General features: G+C 44.4%; 1 protein-coding gene across 3 annotated transcripts in view; it reads right to left on the bottom strand.

Moving 5' to 3' along the window:
• MATN2 (matrilin 2) overlaps positions 1 to 15249 on the bottom strand; it is a 153666-nt gene that overhangs the window by 73861 nt on the left and 64556 nt on the right. For all 3 annotated transcript variants that reach the window (XM_007532273.3, XM_007532281.3, XM_016192260.2), the window contains exon 4: positions 7943 to 8065. In XM_007532273.3, coding sequence (XP_007532335.2) covers positions 7943 to 8065 — 123 coding nt within the window. The remainder of the gene's footprint in view (positions 1 to 7942; positions 8066 to 15249) is intronic.

Below are 15249 nucleotides of genomic sequence, written 5' to 3'. Positions count from 1 at the left end.
CACTAGGGAAAGTGAGAGACAGGCTAGGAATATGGATCAGTCTGCCAATGGCCATGTCCAGCAAAGAAACAATCACAGAAGCCAGACCTTCCACCTTCCGCACCCCATAATGATCCTGGGTCCATACTCCCAGAGGGATAAAGAACAGGAAAGCTTCCAATGCAGGGGATGGGATATGGAACTCTGGTGACGGGAATTGTGTGGAATTGTACCCCCTCTTAGCCTACAGTCTTTTCTATCGTTATTAAATCAATAATAGAAAAAGACAGGACCTTTACAGAAGCAATCAGGTTAAGATGAGGTTGTTAGGCTGGGTTCTAAGTCAACGACTGGTGTTCTTAGAAGCAGTTAAGAAGGTAGGGATGGAATTCATCAGAAGAAAGTATGTTTGCATGTGTGAGGTCCTGTGTCTCCACAAAAATTTTAAAAAATGAAGAGAAGACCCCACCTGCAGGGGAGTCGCTTCACAGGCGGTGAAGCAGGTCTGCAGGTGTCTGTCCTTCTCTCCTCCTCTCTGTCTTCCCCTCCTCTCTCCATTTCTCTCTGTCCTATCCAACAACGACAACAACAATAATGACTACAACAATAAAACAGCAAGGGCAACAAAAGGGAATAAATAAATAAAATAAATATTTAAAAAAAAATAAAATAAAAAATGAAGTGAAGAAACTGGGTGACCTTAGGCTGCAAAGACCCAGTCGAGGAATGAATGCAAAGGTCAGCTGTCACAATCAGCAACAAGGGAAGACTTTTCTGCAATGCTCAGAGGACACTGGGAGTGGCCAGTTGTACCTCAATTCCAGACTCCTGGTACCCAGAACTGGGAGGCAAACATTTCCTTTGTCATAACCCACAACTGTGTGTATCTTATGACAATGGCATGGGAAATTAGTATATCAGGTATGTGTTGAAGGTGGAATAACAGGATTCCTATTGGCTCAGAGCAAAAAGGGGTTTCAGGTCAACTCTAAGGATTGGGGCTTGGGGTGAGCAACCAGCAGGATGGAGTTGCCACTGATAGAGCAAAGATGGGGCCCAGGGGAGGAAGGAGGTGGGTTTGTGGGGGAAGACCAGGACTTCCACCTAGGGCATTAAACAGTCATTAATATGATCGTAATGTAACTGTAAATCGGAAGACAAATGCAATTTGCTGGGAAAAGCAGATCTGGAAGTAGTCCATTTCCAGTGATCATGTCCCACTATAGTTTTATAGCAAAGCCTGGAAACTAGAAATACAATTGCTTGGGGTATTAAAATGGCCAGTCTATGCACTGTTTTCCTTTAAAAGTGTTTCTATATTAGAGTACTTTTAAAAATAACATATTTTGCTTTACCATCGTTTAATAGTAAAATTTACTTGATAGAGCCGGAGAGAATTCAAGAAGGGAGGAGAGGTAGAGATGAGGAGAGAATGAGACACCCACAGCACTGTTTCACCAGTTGGGAAGCTTCCCCCTGTAAGTGGGGACTGGAGGCTTAAACCCTGGTCCTTGCTCATTAAAATATGTGCACTCAACTTGGTGTGCCACCACCTAGCCCTTACCACAATACTTTTACACATACAGTCAACCCTTTAAGAACAGTAGGATTAGGACATGTGACCTGCTGGGGAACTGAAAAATCCATGCGTAACTCTGTAGTCTCAGTTCCATATCTGGGAGTTTAAGCAACCCACACTTGGGGTTGGGAAATCAACGGACAGAAAATTAAAAAAGTTCCTGGGAGTCGGGTGGTAGCTCAGCGGGTTAAGCACACGTGGTGCAAAGCGCAAGGGCCAGCATAAGGATCCTGGTTCGAGCCCCCGGCTCCCCACCTGAAGGGGAGTAGCTTCACAGGGGGTAAAGCAGGTCTACAGGTGTCTATCTTTCTCTCCTCCCCTCTGTCTTCCCCTCCTCTCTCTATTTCTCCCTGTCCTATCTAACAACAACAACAATAATAATTACAACAATAAAGCAACAAGGGCAACAAAAGAGAATAAAATAAATAAATATTAAAAAAAGTATTTGAGGAAAAAAATTCTTGTGTAAGTGGACCCACAATGCTGCTCAGGCCGGTGTTATCTGAGGGTCAGATGTACATTTCACTTTGTGATTAGAGAAAGAGATCTGTAAATGGCTTGTTATTTTGTTATAGATCAAAAATACAGGAAACAAAATAGACCTTCAAAATGTTTCCTATATGTTTCCAAATATCAAAAACTATTAAATCATTACAAGAAAATGGCTTCTGCACAATTTACACAATTTTAAAAAAGCTAAGTTATGCACAGAAAAAATAATGACACACTTACTATGGCATTCAAAAAATGTAAAGGGAGAAATTAAAGATTTGTAAAGGGTAATAACCTGTGCTCAGCTATTCTTTTGCTCCCAGGCTTCATTAAGTTTCTGACTAATGTATCATTTTTTGCAACTTCTGCTCCCTAAAGAGTTCTAGTAACAGTTAACATTTGTGATTTTTCTTTTTAATGATCCTGCTCTTTGGAATGACACATCCCATCAACCAAGCAGAGGCCCAGTCTCATGAGATGAGAGAGTTTTATTTTCATTCCCTCCAGGACTTTGCTGAGGCTTTGAACCTGTGTAATTATACTGCTTCCTTGCTTTTTTTTTTTTTTTTTCAGATAGAGGGTGAGATACAGAGAGAAAAGGAGAAATATCATAGCACTATTCCACTTCTTGAGAAGTTTCCCCTTTGCATGGTGCTCCAATGTGGTAGCTGGGGCCTTGAACCCAGGTGTTTCTTCTTGTTGCTTGCTCTTCTGAGTATGCTATCTCCCAGCCTCAGGGAATGATTGTGTGTGTGTGTGTGTGTGTGTGTGTGTGTGTGTGTGTGTGTGTGTACACACAGCAATCTGTGCAACTAAAGGCAAGACAGGATTCAGGAACTTCTTCATTCTTAGCTTCTGACCAGAGAAACCCCAAGGTATCAGATCCCACCTAGATTTGAGAATCGCCCATAGATCCACTGCATGAGTCTTATAGAGCAGTGAACATTATGAGACTCCCAACTTTTTTAAAGGCAAGAAAGTCCTAGTCCTTTAAACTCTGACATCCTTTGTTGCGTGTTTCGGGTTCTTTGCATAACTTGCTTGATTGCAAAATTGGACTTGTGAAAAGAGAGATCTAGATCAGGGGGCAGATGCATGGAGGTGGCTTCTGCGTGTAACTGAGGGGGCCTCTAATTCTACTGTGTCCTTTTTCACTCATTTTGTCTGGCATCTCTACACTCTCTCATCATCAGAACAAGTGATTCCCTGGCTGTAGCTTTTTGGCTTTCGGATCAGCAAGTACTCAAATCTCAGAGTCAGAGTCAGCCTTGCCACATTCAGTCTCCACCTGGTGTGTGAAAAACCACGGTCTCCAAGGACAAGTGGTATTTTGGCACAAGGCAATGAAGCCCAAAACTGGCAGTCTCTGTTTATCATTGGGTCATATGCCCGTTTTTTTTTTTCTGCAAAGATTAGTCTTCAAAGGGGGTAGCATTAAATAGAAACAGGACATCTTATTTTTTTAGAGTAATATTTATTTATTTATGCAAGTGACACAGAGAGAACCGAAGTACTGGTGGTGCTGGGGATTGCACATGGGGCCTCGGAACCTCAGGCAATAAAAGGCTTTTGCAGAACCCTTACACTATTTCCCCAGTGCAAAATAGGATAAAATATCTAAAACAGAGAGGAGCGCTTGAGTTTTACATTTGTTAATGGGGGGGCCGAGTAGTGGCACAAGGGGTTAAGCGCACATAGTATGAAGCATAAGGACATGCAAAAGGATCTTGGTTCAAGCCTTGGGCTCTCCACCTGCAGGATGATTGATCCACAAGCGGTGAAGCAGGTCTGCAGATGTCTCTCTGTCTCTCTCCCTCTCTATCTTCCTTTCCCCTCTCAATTTCTCTCTGTCTTATCCAAAAAGGAAAAAAAAGTTAAAATAAATGCACAGTGAGTTAAGCACACATGGCGCAAAACTCAAGGACCGGCATCAGGAAGGATCCTGGTTTGAGCCCCCGGCTCCCCACCTGCAGGGGAGTCTCTTCACAAGCACTGAAATAGGTCTGCAGGTATCTTTCTCTCCCCCTCTCTGTCTTCCCCTCCTCTCTCCATTTCTCTCTGTCCTATCCAACAACAATGACATCAGTAATAACAATAATAACTACAACAACAATAAAAAACAAGGGCAGCAAAAGGGGAAATAAATATTTTTTAAAAAATTATAAAAAACCTTTTTCTATCTCTCTTCTTTTAACTGTGGTATTGGGAAATGAACTCAGGGATTGGGAAAGGAACTCAGGGCTTCTCATGTATATGATAGCACTATTGAGCAGCCTCCCTGGGACACTTTTTTTTTCCATTCTTTAGAAAGAGAGAGAGTGAAAGAGACCACAGCACTGCTGCGCCATCCATGAAGTTCCCCAGTGTAGTGCATGGTGCTCCTCTGTGCTACAGGGCTCCAACCAGGGCCTCACACACAGCAAAGCATGCTGGGGGATCTATGTCCACTGTTCTTACCTGTCTCTATATAAGCTACTCAGAAGTGCTAGTGGAATGCATCTGGCTTTCCTACCAGCATTTGCTCCCCCTTTTGACTTTCTGCCCTGTCTAACACTCAGTGTCACTGATTGATGTCCTGGGGGTCAGCTCCAATTTTAGATTTGGTGGTTCTCACAGTGTCAGTTTCTCCCTAATCTCCTCAATATCTCTGCTGACCCTCCCTTCCTCACCCAGACCTTCCATCCCCACCATTAAGATGCCTCTCTTCTCTGGTGCAGCTTCAATTATCCCTACTATTTTTTTTAAATATTTATTTATTTATTTATTCGCTTTTGTTGCCTTGTTGTTTTATTGTTATAGTTATTATTGTTGTTGTTGATGTCATCGTTGTTGGATAGGACAGAGAAAAATGGAGAGAGAAGAGGAAGACGGAGGAGGGGGAGAGACCTGCAGACCTGCTTCACCGCCTGTGAAGCAACTCCCCTGCAGGTGGGGAGCCGGGGGCTCAGGTGGGGAGCCGGGGGCTCAAACTGGGATCCTCACACCAATCCTTGTGCTTTGCGCCACCTGCGCTTAACCCTCTGCACTACCGCCCGACTCCCCCTACTATTTGTTTTGTATTCAGCTCAGCCCTGCTGAACAGCAATTGACCTTTGGTGAATTCGTCCAGTCTCTCTACAAGTAAGGCATGTGTCAACAAAGCTTAATCATATCATACAATCTCTAATAGATCAGGAGGTAAGTTTAGGAAGGCGATGAGAGGAGCATGTGAACATCGGAGGGATGGGGCCTGGTTATCACACATAGTCTCCCAATTCTCACTCTTCTGCTTGGACTCCTGCTGTGGAAGGACAAACACTCCATGTTGATAAGAGCTGGAGAACATGACATATATCAGCTTCTTGCAACCACAGCCAATAAATACCAAAGTCCTAGATGAGAAAGCCAGACCCTAAGAGACATAAAAGTTCTCTACTGGGAGTCAGGGCGGTAGCGCAGCAGGTTAAGCTCAGGTGGCACGAAGTGAAAGGACCTGCGTGAGGATCCTGGTTCAAGCCCTGGCTCTCCACCTGCAGGGGAGTGACATCACAGGCAGTGAAGCAGGTCTGCAGGTATCTGTCTTTCTCTCCCCCTGTCTTCCCCTCCTCTCTCCATTTCTCTCTGTCCTATCCAACAACAACAATAATAACAACAATAACAACAAAAACACCAAAGGCAACAAAAGGGAAAATAAATAATAATAATAATAAAAGTTCTCTACTATGCAAGAACAATCAGGCCACTATTTGGCATCCTTGCTGCCTTCCAGTTTCCCCAGGGTCCCAGGCAGGCTTCCTGCCCCATTACCCCTGTCTACCTCCTTCCCTTTAACCTCTTCCTCCTCTTTACACAGAGACACACTGGGCTCTACCTGCTCCTTTCCCAAAGTTCATTCAATGACCCTGCTGCTCCCAGTGACCTGATTTTCTTCTGACTCAATAGCATCCAATGTGTTTATCTATTTAACTGGCAAGGGAAAAAAAAATACTGACATGTAAAGTAACAGCCAGGAAAGTAGTTCAGTGGGGTAAAGTACAGGGCTTGCACACCTCAGCTCCTTGAGTCTTGGCATCACATATGCCAGAATGGATGTTCTAGCTTCTCTTTCTCAATAAAAAAAATAGCTTTTTAAAGTATAGGTAGGGTCAGAGAGATAGGCCTGATTTCTGACCAGGAAGAGTGCATGCCTTGCCATGTGAACTGCCTAGGTTTGAGCTGAGGGAATACAGGAAAGGTGCTATGACTCTGGAGGTAGTTCTAGTGCTGTGATGTCTCTTTCTCTGTCTTACATTTATATTTATATCTGAATGAAAAAACTGCCCAGAGTAGAGAAATCACACACGTGTAAGGCCCCCAGCCCTGGGGTCCTTGCACTTTATACTATGTGTGCTTAACCTGGTATGCTACTGTTTCACTCCCTAAGTAATCTTTTTTAAATAAATAAAACAATAAGTTTCTGGGGAGCAATGTAGCCTTCAACTATGATGTTAAGTGAGTTCCTTTCCTTCCTTTCTTTCCAGCTTGTCTGCCTCTTACACCTCCGGTTCAGTTCATAAAACATCTTGCCTTTGTCGGGCACTCTGTGCAGGTAGTCAGCCTACACAGTTTTGCAGACAATCTGGCAGGTGTCACACACATACCAGAGACCTGCTGGTCTGTTCTGTAGGTGCTGAGAAGCTTGTCCCTCACTGAAGAAGCCTAGTGCCAAGCCCATCTCTCCTCTTTTCTACTTGATGGGAAGTCAGCCAAGTGGGAAGGCACTCAGCTCACTGCAGGTTCTAAGCACTGCCCTTGGGACTCTTTATTTGGGGCTCATACTTAAAGCTACTATTCATTTTCTTTAACCATGAGGTCTTATTAAATATTGCTTAGCTCCTGGGCTTGTTCCTGAACTGCAGGCCCAACACTTATGAGGAAGGCTGTCTGTGTCCTTGAGTTACCAGTAAGCAACCTAGCAACATATAACATGGGAGCTCAACTGAAGTCAGGCCATCTCAAACCTATGCTCCAAATCTCAAAGAAATCTGCCCCCCTTTTTTTTTCTTGTCACCAAAGTTATTGCTGGGGCTTGGTACCTGCACAACAAATCCACCTGCAGTCTTTTTTTTTTTTTCTCCTTCTTCCCTTCTTCTTTTTTTTTCCCTCCTATTTCTTTTATTTGATAGGATAAAGAGAAACCGAAAAGGGAGAAGGAAATAGGGAGAGAAATGAGAGCCACCTGCAGCACTTCTTCACTGGGCTCTGGGGATTGAGCCTTGGTTCTTGTGCAGTGTAATGTGTGTGCTCAGCCAGGTATGCCATGATCGGGCCCCCGCTCAGTCCAGTCCTTTTCAAGGGCTGCAACAATGATTATGTTCACAGAGGCTATCATAAATAAGTCTTTCACATAGGACCCAGAAGAAGAAGAAAATGATAACCCCAACCAAATGTCTTTTTTTTTTTTTTTTTTTGGCCACCAACCAGGGTTATTACTGGGGCTTGGTACTGACACTAAGAATCTACTGTTCCCAGTGGTTATCCCCGTACCCCCCCCACACACACTTTTTTTTCCTATTTTATTTGACAAGACAGAGAAAATTGAGAGGAGAGGGGAGATAGAGAGGGAAAGAACGATGGATACATGAAAATCTGTTTCACTGCTTGTGAAGCGTCTCCCCTTCAGATGGGAAGCAGGGGCTTGAACCCAGGTCCTTGTGCATGGTGATATGTATGCTTAACCAGGAACACCACTATCCACCCCGAACCCCAACCAAATGTCTTTAAAGCTCAGATTCTGTTCAACAACTAGATCTGAGAACTAAATGCTTGGTTGAAACTCCAAGAACAACTGGCTACTCAGAGGCTTCCCTGCCCTGCCTGCTGTGTCTCACCTGTCTTTCTTCACTTGGTAAGGCTGCTGGAAGAAATACTTACCATCACAACTTTTCCCATCTTTGGCCAGGGTGTATCCATTGTAGCATTGGCAGACATAGGAGCTCAGAACGTTGACACAGAGCTGCTCACAGCCGTGGTCCTCCACTGCACACAGATCCTGGACTGAGGCAAGGCCACACCATTAGAATACAGCTCCAAAAGAAAGGTCCCCTCAGCACAGGACCATGCAGAAAGCAATGATATAGCACGTGCTTAAAAAAAAAACAAAAAACAGGGAGTCGGGCAGTAGTGTAAGCACATGTGGTGCAAAGTGCAAGGACCAGAGTAAGGATCCCGGTTCAAGCCCCTGGCTCCCCACCTGCAGGGGAGTTGCTTCACAGGTGGTGAAGCAGGTCTGCAGGTGTCTCTCTTTCTCTCCCCCTCTCTGTCTTCTCCTCTCTCCATTTCTCTCTGTCCTATCTAACAATGATGACATCAATAACAACAATAACTACATCAACAATAAAAAAGACAAGAGTAACAAAAGGGAAAATAAATAAATAAATTTTTTTTAAAGTATAGTAAAAAAAACAACAACTTAGAGTCGGGCGGTAGCACAGCGGGTTAAGCGCACATGGCACAAAGTGCAAGGACTAGCATAAGGATCCTGGTTTGAGCCCCGGCTCCCCACCTACAGGGGAGTCACTTCACAGACAGTGAAGCAGGTCTGCAGATGTCTGTCTTTCTCTCCCCCTCTGTCTTCCCCTCCTCTCTCCATTTCTCTCTGTCTTATCCAACAACAATGACATCAATGATAACTACAGCAATAAAAAAAAAAAAAAAGGGCAACAAAAGGAAATAAATAAGTAAATTTTTTTTTAAATCTTAAAAAAAAAAAGTTGGCTGGGAGGGGACAGCAGTGTTAGAGTAACTTGTGGGTAATTCCAGTATACAACCAAACTGAGAGTCATGGGTTTTACTGGATTAAAAAGTCCTACCAGGGGGAGTCGGGCTGTAGCGCAGTGGGTTAAGTGCAGGTGGTGCAAAGCACAAGGACCAGCCTAAGGCTCCCGGTTCGAGCCCCTGGCTCCCCACCTGCAGGGGAGTCACTTTACAAGCGGTGAAGCAGGTCTGCAGGTGTCTTTCTCTCCCCCTCTCTGTCTTCCCCCTCCCTCTCTCCATTTCTCTCTGTCCTCCCATTTCTCTCATCAACAATGATGACAACAATAATAACTACAACAATAAAACAACAAGGGCAACAAAAGGGAATAAATAAATAAAATAAATATTAAAATAATAAAAGTCCTACAAGGGAGCAGGCAGTGGCATACCTGGTAGAACACACACATTACCATGTGCAAGGACCCAGGTTCAAGCCCCTGGTAGCTCGCTACCTGCAGGGTGGAAGCGTCACTGAGTGGTGGAGCAGTGCCACAGATGTATCTTTCTCTCTATTTCTCAGTGTTTCTAAAGGGAACAAAAGGGGGGGGGGACTGACCGCCAGGAGTGGTTGGAGCCCGTGTACAGGCACCAAGCCCCAGAGACAGAGGGGAAGAGAAGCACTGCTTCTGAAGTTTTCCTGTTGCGTGGTGCTCTGATGTGGTATCTGGAGGTTCGAACCCAGGTCCTCAGGCATGGCAAAATGTGCCCTACCAGGTGAGTTATATCCTGGGCCCTCACCCTCCTCTTTATTAACTGAGTTCACTAGCAGAATGACTGCTATCCTCCTTTCAGAGGAGGTGAAAGAACCCTAGACCTCATGTAAAGTCACAAAGCATAATAGAAACAGCATGAGCACTCGGATTTCCACAGAAATGTCCCAAGAAAAGCAAGTGGGCCACTTGGCTTCATTCCTATTGTCTTTCACTATGTTTTTAGAACACTGGGGATTTATGACCACAGTGATATGTACTGTCCCAAGGAATGCACAAGAGGGATTAATTCAATTAAACAAAGACATAGGACTACAGACTGGGTTCTGACAAAAGCGAAACAAAACGAATGTTGCCATTTTTCTGGCATTGGCCACTTCAATTAGAAACAAATACAGATGTTTGGGGTGGTTTCTTCTGTTTTTGAAAAAATGTGCTTTTTCTCACCGCCTGTGGGAGGATTTCATTGAAGGGGGATAAAAATGCGGGGGGATGGAAAAAGCATTGGATGCAGGGTCCCTGTTACACTTTTGCCTTCTCTAAAATTTTTGGAAGGAGGTTCTGGGAATCAAACCCTGAGTCACACACATGCAGGGCATTCAGTCTACGTCCGCAGGCCCCCAGACTAGAGCATTAATGCATTGACTAGGAACTTTCTGCCTTCTCTCTACCTAGTGACTTCCAGCCCTAGGAATTCAATCAAACATCATCTCCTCCAGGAGCCTTCTCAAGATGGTCTGGGCTTAGTGGCTCCTTACACTGGGTTCCTCTAGCTTTACTCACATAGCTGCATTGTAATACTACTTTTTTTTTTTTTTTTTTGCCTCCAGAGTTATTGCTAGAACTCAGTGCCTGCACTACGAATCCACTGCTCCTGGAGGTTATTTTTTTTTCCTCTGTTGTTGTCCTTGTTGTTTTATCATTATTGTGGTTATTATTGTTGTTGTTATTGATGTTGTTGAATAGGACAGAAAAAAATCAGGAGAAGAGGGGAAGATAAAGAGGGAAAGAGAAAGATAGACACTTGCAGACCTGCTTCGCCACTTGTGAAGTAATCCCCCTGCAGGTGGGGAGCCGGAGACTCGAACCTGGATCCTTATGCCAGTCCTTGCTCTTGGTGCCATGTGTGCTTATTAACCCATTGCACTACCGCCTGACCCCTGTAACACTATTTTTTTAAACTCTTTTTTTATTGTTGTTGTTACTGATGTCGTTGTTGTTGGATAGGACAGAGAGAAATGGAGAGAGGAGGGGAAGACAAAGAGGGGGAAAGAAAGACAGACACCTGCAGACCTGCTTCACTGCCTGTGAAGCGACTCCCCTGTAGGTGGGTAGCCGGGGGCTCCAACCCAGATCCTTATGCAGGTCCCCATAACACTATTTTCAACACAGGGTTTTAGAAGTGCCTGGCCATACCTCTGAATCACTGGAAAATGAGAGCTGGTCTGACCTCATTTTAATTGCCAAGATCCTAAGGATGTGTCCCCCAGCACATTTAGTTGGTTCTCTCTATGATTCCTTTTTGTTTGTCTCATTTGTTTGTTTATTTTTGGTTTTGCATTTCAGAGAGAGGAAAAGATACAGAAAGAGATTAGGGCACTGCTCAGCACTGGTTTTATGGTGGTGCTGGGGATTGAACCTGGAACTTTTGGTGCTTCAGGCACTAAAAACTTTTGCATAACCATTAATTATGTCTCCCCAGCTCTCCAAATGGCTTCAAAAGAGAAACAAGAAGTAAGAAAGGCCCCTACAACCTGCCTTCCAACAGGGATATCCCTGGAATCATAAAAATTCTCTCCTTTATCACAAAGGGGTCCTGGGGAAATGGAGGAGATGGGAACAGAATTCTGGGTCTGTCTGCTCGTCCCCCCACAAAAGGTATTGCCAAACCAGAAGAGGGCTCAGAGTCAATGACATTTTTGAGCCAGCCTTCGCAGCAGACTCCAGAACTATCATGAAAGCTAAGAAGTAGCTGCCTCCCTGGTTTGGGCGCACTGCCTGGCCCTTTGCTGGTGTTCATTAAGTGCATGTTGAATGGATGAATAAGCCCACAACCTTGTGATGCAAACATGGGGTTGTTGAGTTTGATGTCCAGCATCACACATACCAGAGTAATGCTCTGGTTCTCCTCATTCTCACTATCACTGAATAAGTAAATACATAAGACTTTCATGCCTGAGGCTCTTAAGTCCCAGGTTCCATCTCCAGCACCACTGCAAAGCAGAACTAATCGGTGGCGGCGCATTGGGAAGAGAAAGGAATAGAAGAAGGAGAAGAAGGAGGAGGAGGGGAAGGGGGAAGAGGAGGAGAGGGAGGAGAAGGAAGGAGAGTTGCCATTTTAAAGAAATAGGGTGGTCAGAGGTAGTTTTACTGAAAAGATCATTTAATATAAATACCCATGGAAGGCCCTTGTATAAGAAAAAGAAGGGATCAAGAGAAATTGGGGAGGGAGGGATAGGGGATAAAATGCAATTGCATTTCTCTAGATAGTGTGGGAGTGAGATAGTCAGATAAATTGAAAAGAATACTGACTTTAGACCAGACCTGGCCCTAGCTGGATGGTCTGTGTAACTTCACACAAGTGATTTCTATGAGATTCTACCTTCGCAGAGGTTAAATAAACACAGGGAGGCAATACACTACCTCAGGGCTAAATGAGATGATGTAGAAGAATAAGACGTCTGATAAATGGGAGGTACCTTAGCCTCCCCTGTTCCTTTAGCACAGGAAGAAGAAAGATCTTCATAACAAGAGCCTTTTTCTGCAGGGCAGGGAGGCACACTTCAACCAAACTGTACCACTGTCACAATTCTTTTTTTTTTTCCAGGTAAATTAAACTTTTAATTAGAAGACATTTACATGTGAGGACATGAGAGAGGGAGAAAGAGAAAAAGAGAGAGAAAGAGACTTACACTGTGGTGACAGTCCAGGCAAAGAGTATCACAATTCTAATAGGTAGCCTACAAGCTCCCCATAAAATTTTTATTTTAGAATTTTATCTTATCTTATTTTATGTTATTGAGACAGAGCGAGTGAAAGAGACCACGCCATCAAAATTGGGCTCTAACCTTGTGTACGTGGCAAAGCAGTGCATTAAGTAAGCTATTCTGATGGCCCAAAACATCTTTAAATAACATTTCTTTGACCAAGTTTGGGTTTGTGCCTTCTGTGGTGCATTGATGGGGCTTAGCAAATGCAGGCAGTTTAAAACTGTATAACAAAAGATCTCACCACACTCTCACCAGGCCTTGCCAGAAAGCAATTGTTAGCACAGAGCAGACAGCAAAATGTGCTTGCTTCTCTTAGTCACTGGGAATTTCGGGAGGGGAGTTCACTGCCTCCACTTAGAGTTTCCCAGTGAAATTAATCAATGAGCGTTTGATAACCAAGAACCCCAAAGCGGAACTTAAATCTCTCCAAGGTTCATCCATCTTCCAGGCTCACATGCACCCTGGGATTGAAGTGCCTGCTCTCATTTGTGACCTCAAAACCCTGGCACAGGGCCTTGACCGGGAGAACTTTCATCTGGTTCCACTGGATGAGAAACACGGGACCAAGAATGTGGTTGCTGTGTCTGTGACGTCATTCTGGGTGAAATCAAAGGGCTCTCACTGACTTTTCAGAATTTTAGAGGAGCCACACTCCAGGCTATTGATTGCCAAGGCAGTTTAATTTCTCCTTTAGAGTGAAGGCTAAATGACTACCTTTAAAGATAGGCTTGCACACTATTTTTTACAGCTCTTGCTGATATTTAGCCTGAGATAGAGATCAGAAATTATCCCTCACAGCAAGAGAAGAGAAAAATATATATATATGTTATTAGGGTTATTTCACTCACCAGGGAAACAATAGGGTTTGTGCCTGCTCTGACCTAGTAGGGCACCACAAAACATGGCCAAAACCCAAGCCTGTGTTGGGGGACCATCAGCTTTCTTTCATCATTCCTGAAAGCACTAATCTTATTTTGACAGCTGCAGTTTGCATTTCAAGACTCTGTGAGTCACCAGCCTGTGCTTCTATGCTGAAAGAAACAAAATCAGCCCAACATCACTGAGGAAAACAATCTTGTCTTCCAGGCAAACTCCAGCTGGGCCCTGCAGCCTTCTTTCTCCTGGCAGCTGAATTATTTTTTAATCGGTTCTCCTAGTCCCTAACAAGATTGTAGTTTCCTTTTGGGAACAGAAAGGAAAGGGGGGGAAAGGATGCCCCCTCCAAAAAAATAAATAAATAAAGCCTTAAAATGTAAGTCGATTGGGCAGGAGGAGGCTGCTCAAACTAGCAAGTGTGGACAAAAAACCCTGCACCTACAGAGCCTTTAGTAATTCCCTAACTCGAATCCCATCACCATTTTCAAAAAATATAAACCCCTTACTAAGTGGAATCTCACAGAGAGAGCCTCCACTTCCAATGCTTGGGTGGCTAGTTCTCAAAGTTGAGCTGACATTAGAATCCCCTCGAGGGCTGTCAAACACACATGCACGGGTCCGGCCCCAGAGTCCCTGAGCAGGTAGGCCAGGGCCTGGGAATCTGCATCACTAACATGTCTCCTAGCAAAACTGCCTGTGGAACAGCACTTTGAGAACTATGTGTCTAGGTACTTGCGAAAGCAGAAGAAGACACTGCTATGCGAGGTTCAAGCTCATTCCCCCCTGGTGTGTAATCATTCATAACTGACCTTTCTCCCACTCACATTTAGTTCAGTTCTCCCCTGGGGTTCAACTCACCCAGATTCCCTTATTATTTTTTAAATATTTATTTATTTATTTATTCCCTTTTGTTGCTCTTGTTGTTTTTTATTGTTGTAATTATTATTGTTGTTGTTATTGATGTCGTCGTTGTTGGATAGGACAGAGAGAAATGGAGAGAGGAGGGGAAGACAGAGAGGGGGAGAGAAAGACAGACACCTGCAGACCTGCTTCACCGCCTATGAAGTGACTCCCCTGCAGGTGGGAAGCCAGGGGCTCGAACCAGTATCCTTACTCTGGTCCTCCTGCTTTGCGCCACCTGCGCTTAACCCACTGCACTTAACCCACTACGCTTAACCCGCTGCGCTACTGCCCGACTTGGCCTTATTTATTTATTTTTTTATAGCAACTCTGTGTGCTCTGGGCAGTCAGAAAAGGAACAAATTATAAGGACTGATGTCCAAGTTCCCAGCCCCAGCAGCCAGGTGCAAGTGATATTGCTCATCTGGCCTCTCATTCTTCTCAGGACAGTCTCAGCAGCTTCTCTCCATTGCCGCCGCCGCCTTCTTCTTCTTCTTCTTCCTCTTCTTCTTCTTCTTCTTCTTCTTCTTCTTCTTCTTCCTCTTCCTCTTCCTCTTCCTCTTCCTCTTCTTCTTCTTCTTCTTCTTCTTCTTCTTCTTCTTCTCCTCCTCCTCTCTCCTCCTCCTCCTCCTCCTCCTTCTTCTTCCTTCTACTTCTTCTTCTTCTTCTTCTTCTTCTTCTTCTTCTTCTTCTTCTTCTTCTTCTTCTTCTTCTCTTCTTCTCCTTCTCCTTCTTCTTCCTCTTCCTCTTCTTCTTCTCCTTCTTCCCCTTCTTCTTCTCCTTCTTCTTCCTCTTCCTCTTCTTCTTCTCCTTCTTCCCCTTCTTCTTCTCCTTCTTTCCTCCTCCTCCTCCTCCTCCTTCTTTTCTGACGATGTGTGCACTGCCAGTTCTCTCCCCTTTGCTCCAAAGCTCAGTCAGACCTTACCCTTCACTATCCACACTCCCTGCT

The sequence above is a fragment of the Erinaceus europaeus genome, chromosome 8 (genome assembly GCF_950295315.1).
Source record: "Erinaceus europaeus chromosome 8, mEriEur2.1, whole genome shotgun sequence".
In the NCBI taxonomy this organism is placed as follows: Eukaryota; Metazoa; Chordata; class Mammalia; order Eulipotyphla; family Erinaceidae; genus Erinaceus; species Erinaceus europaeus.
Note: the sequence above shows the minus strand (reverse complement) of the source record. Positions and strands in the feature narration are given on the sequence as shown.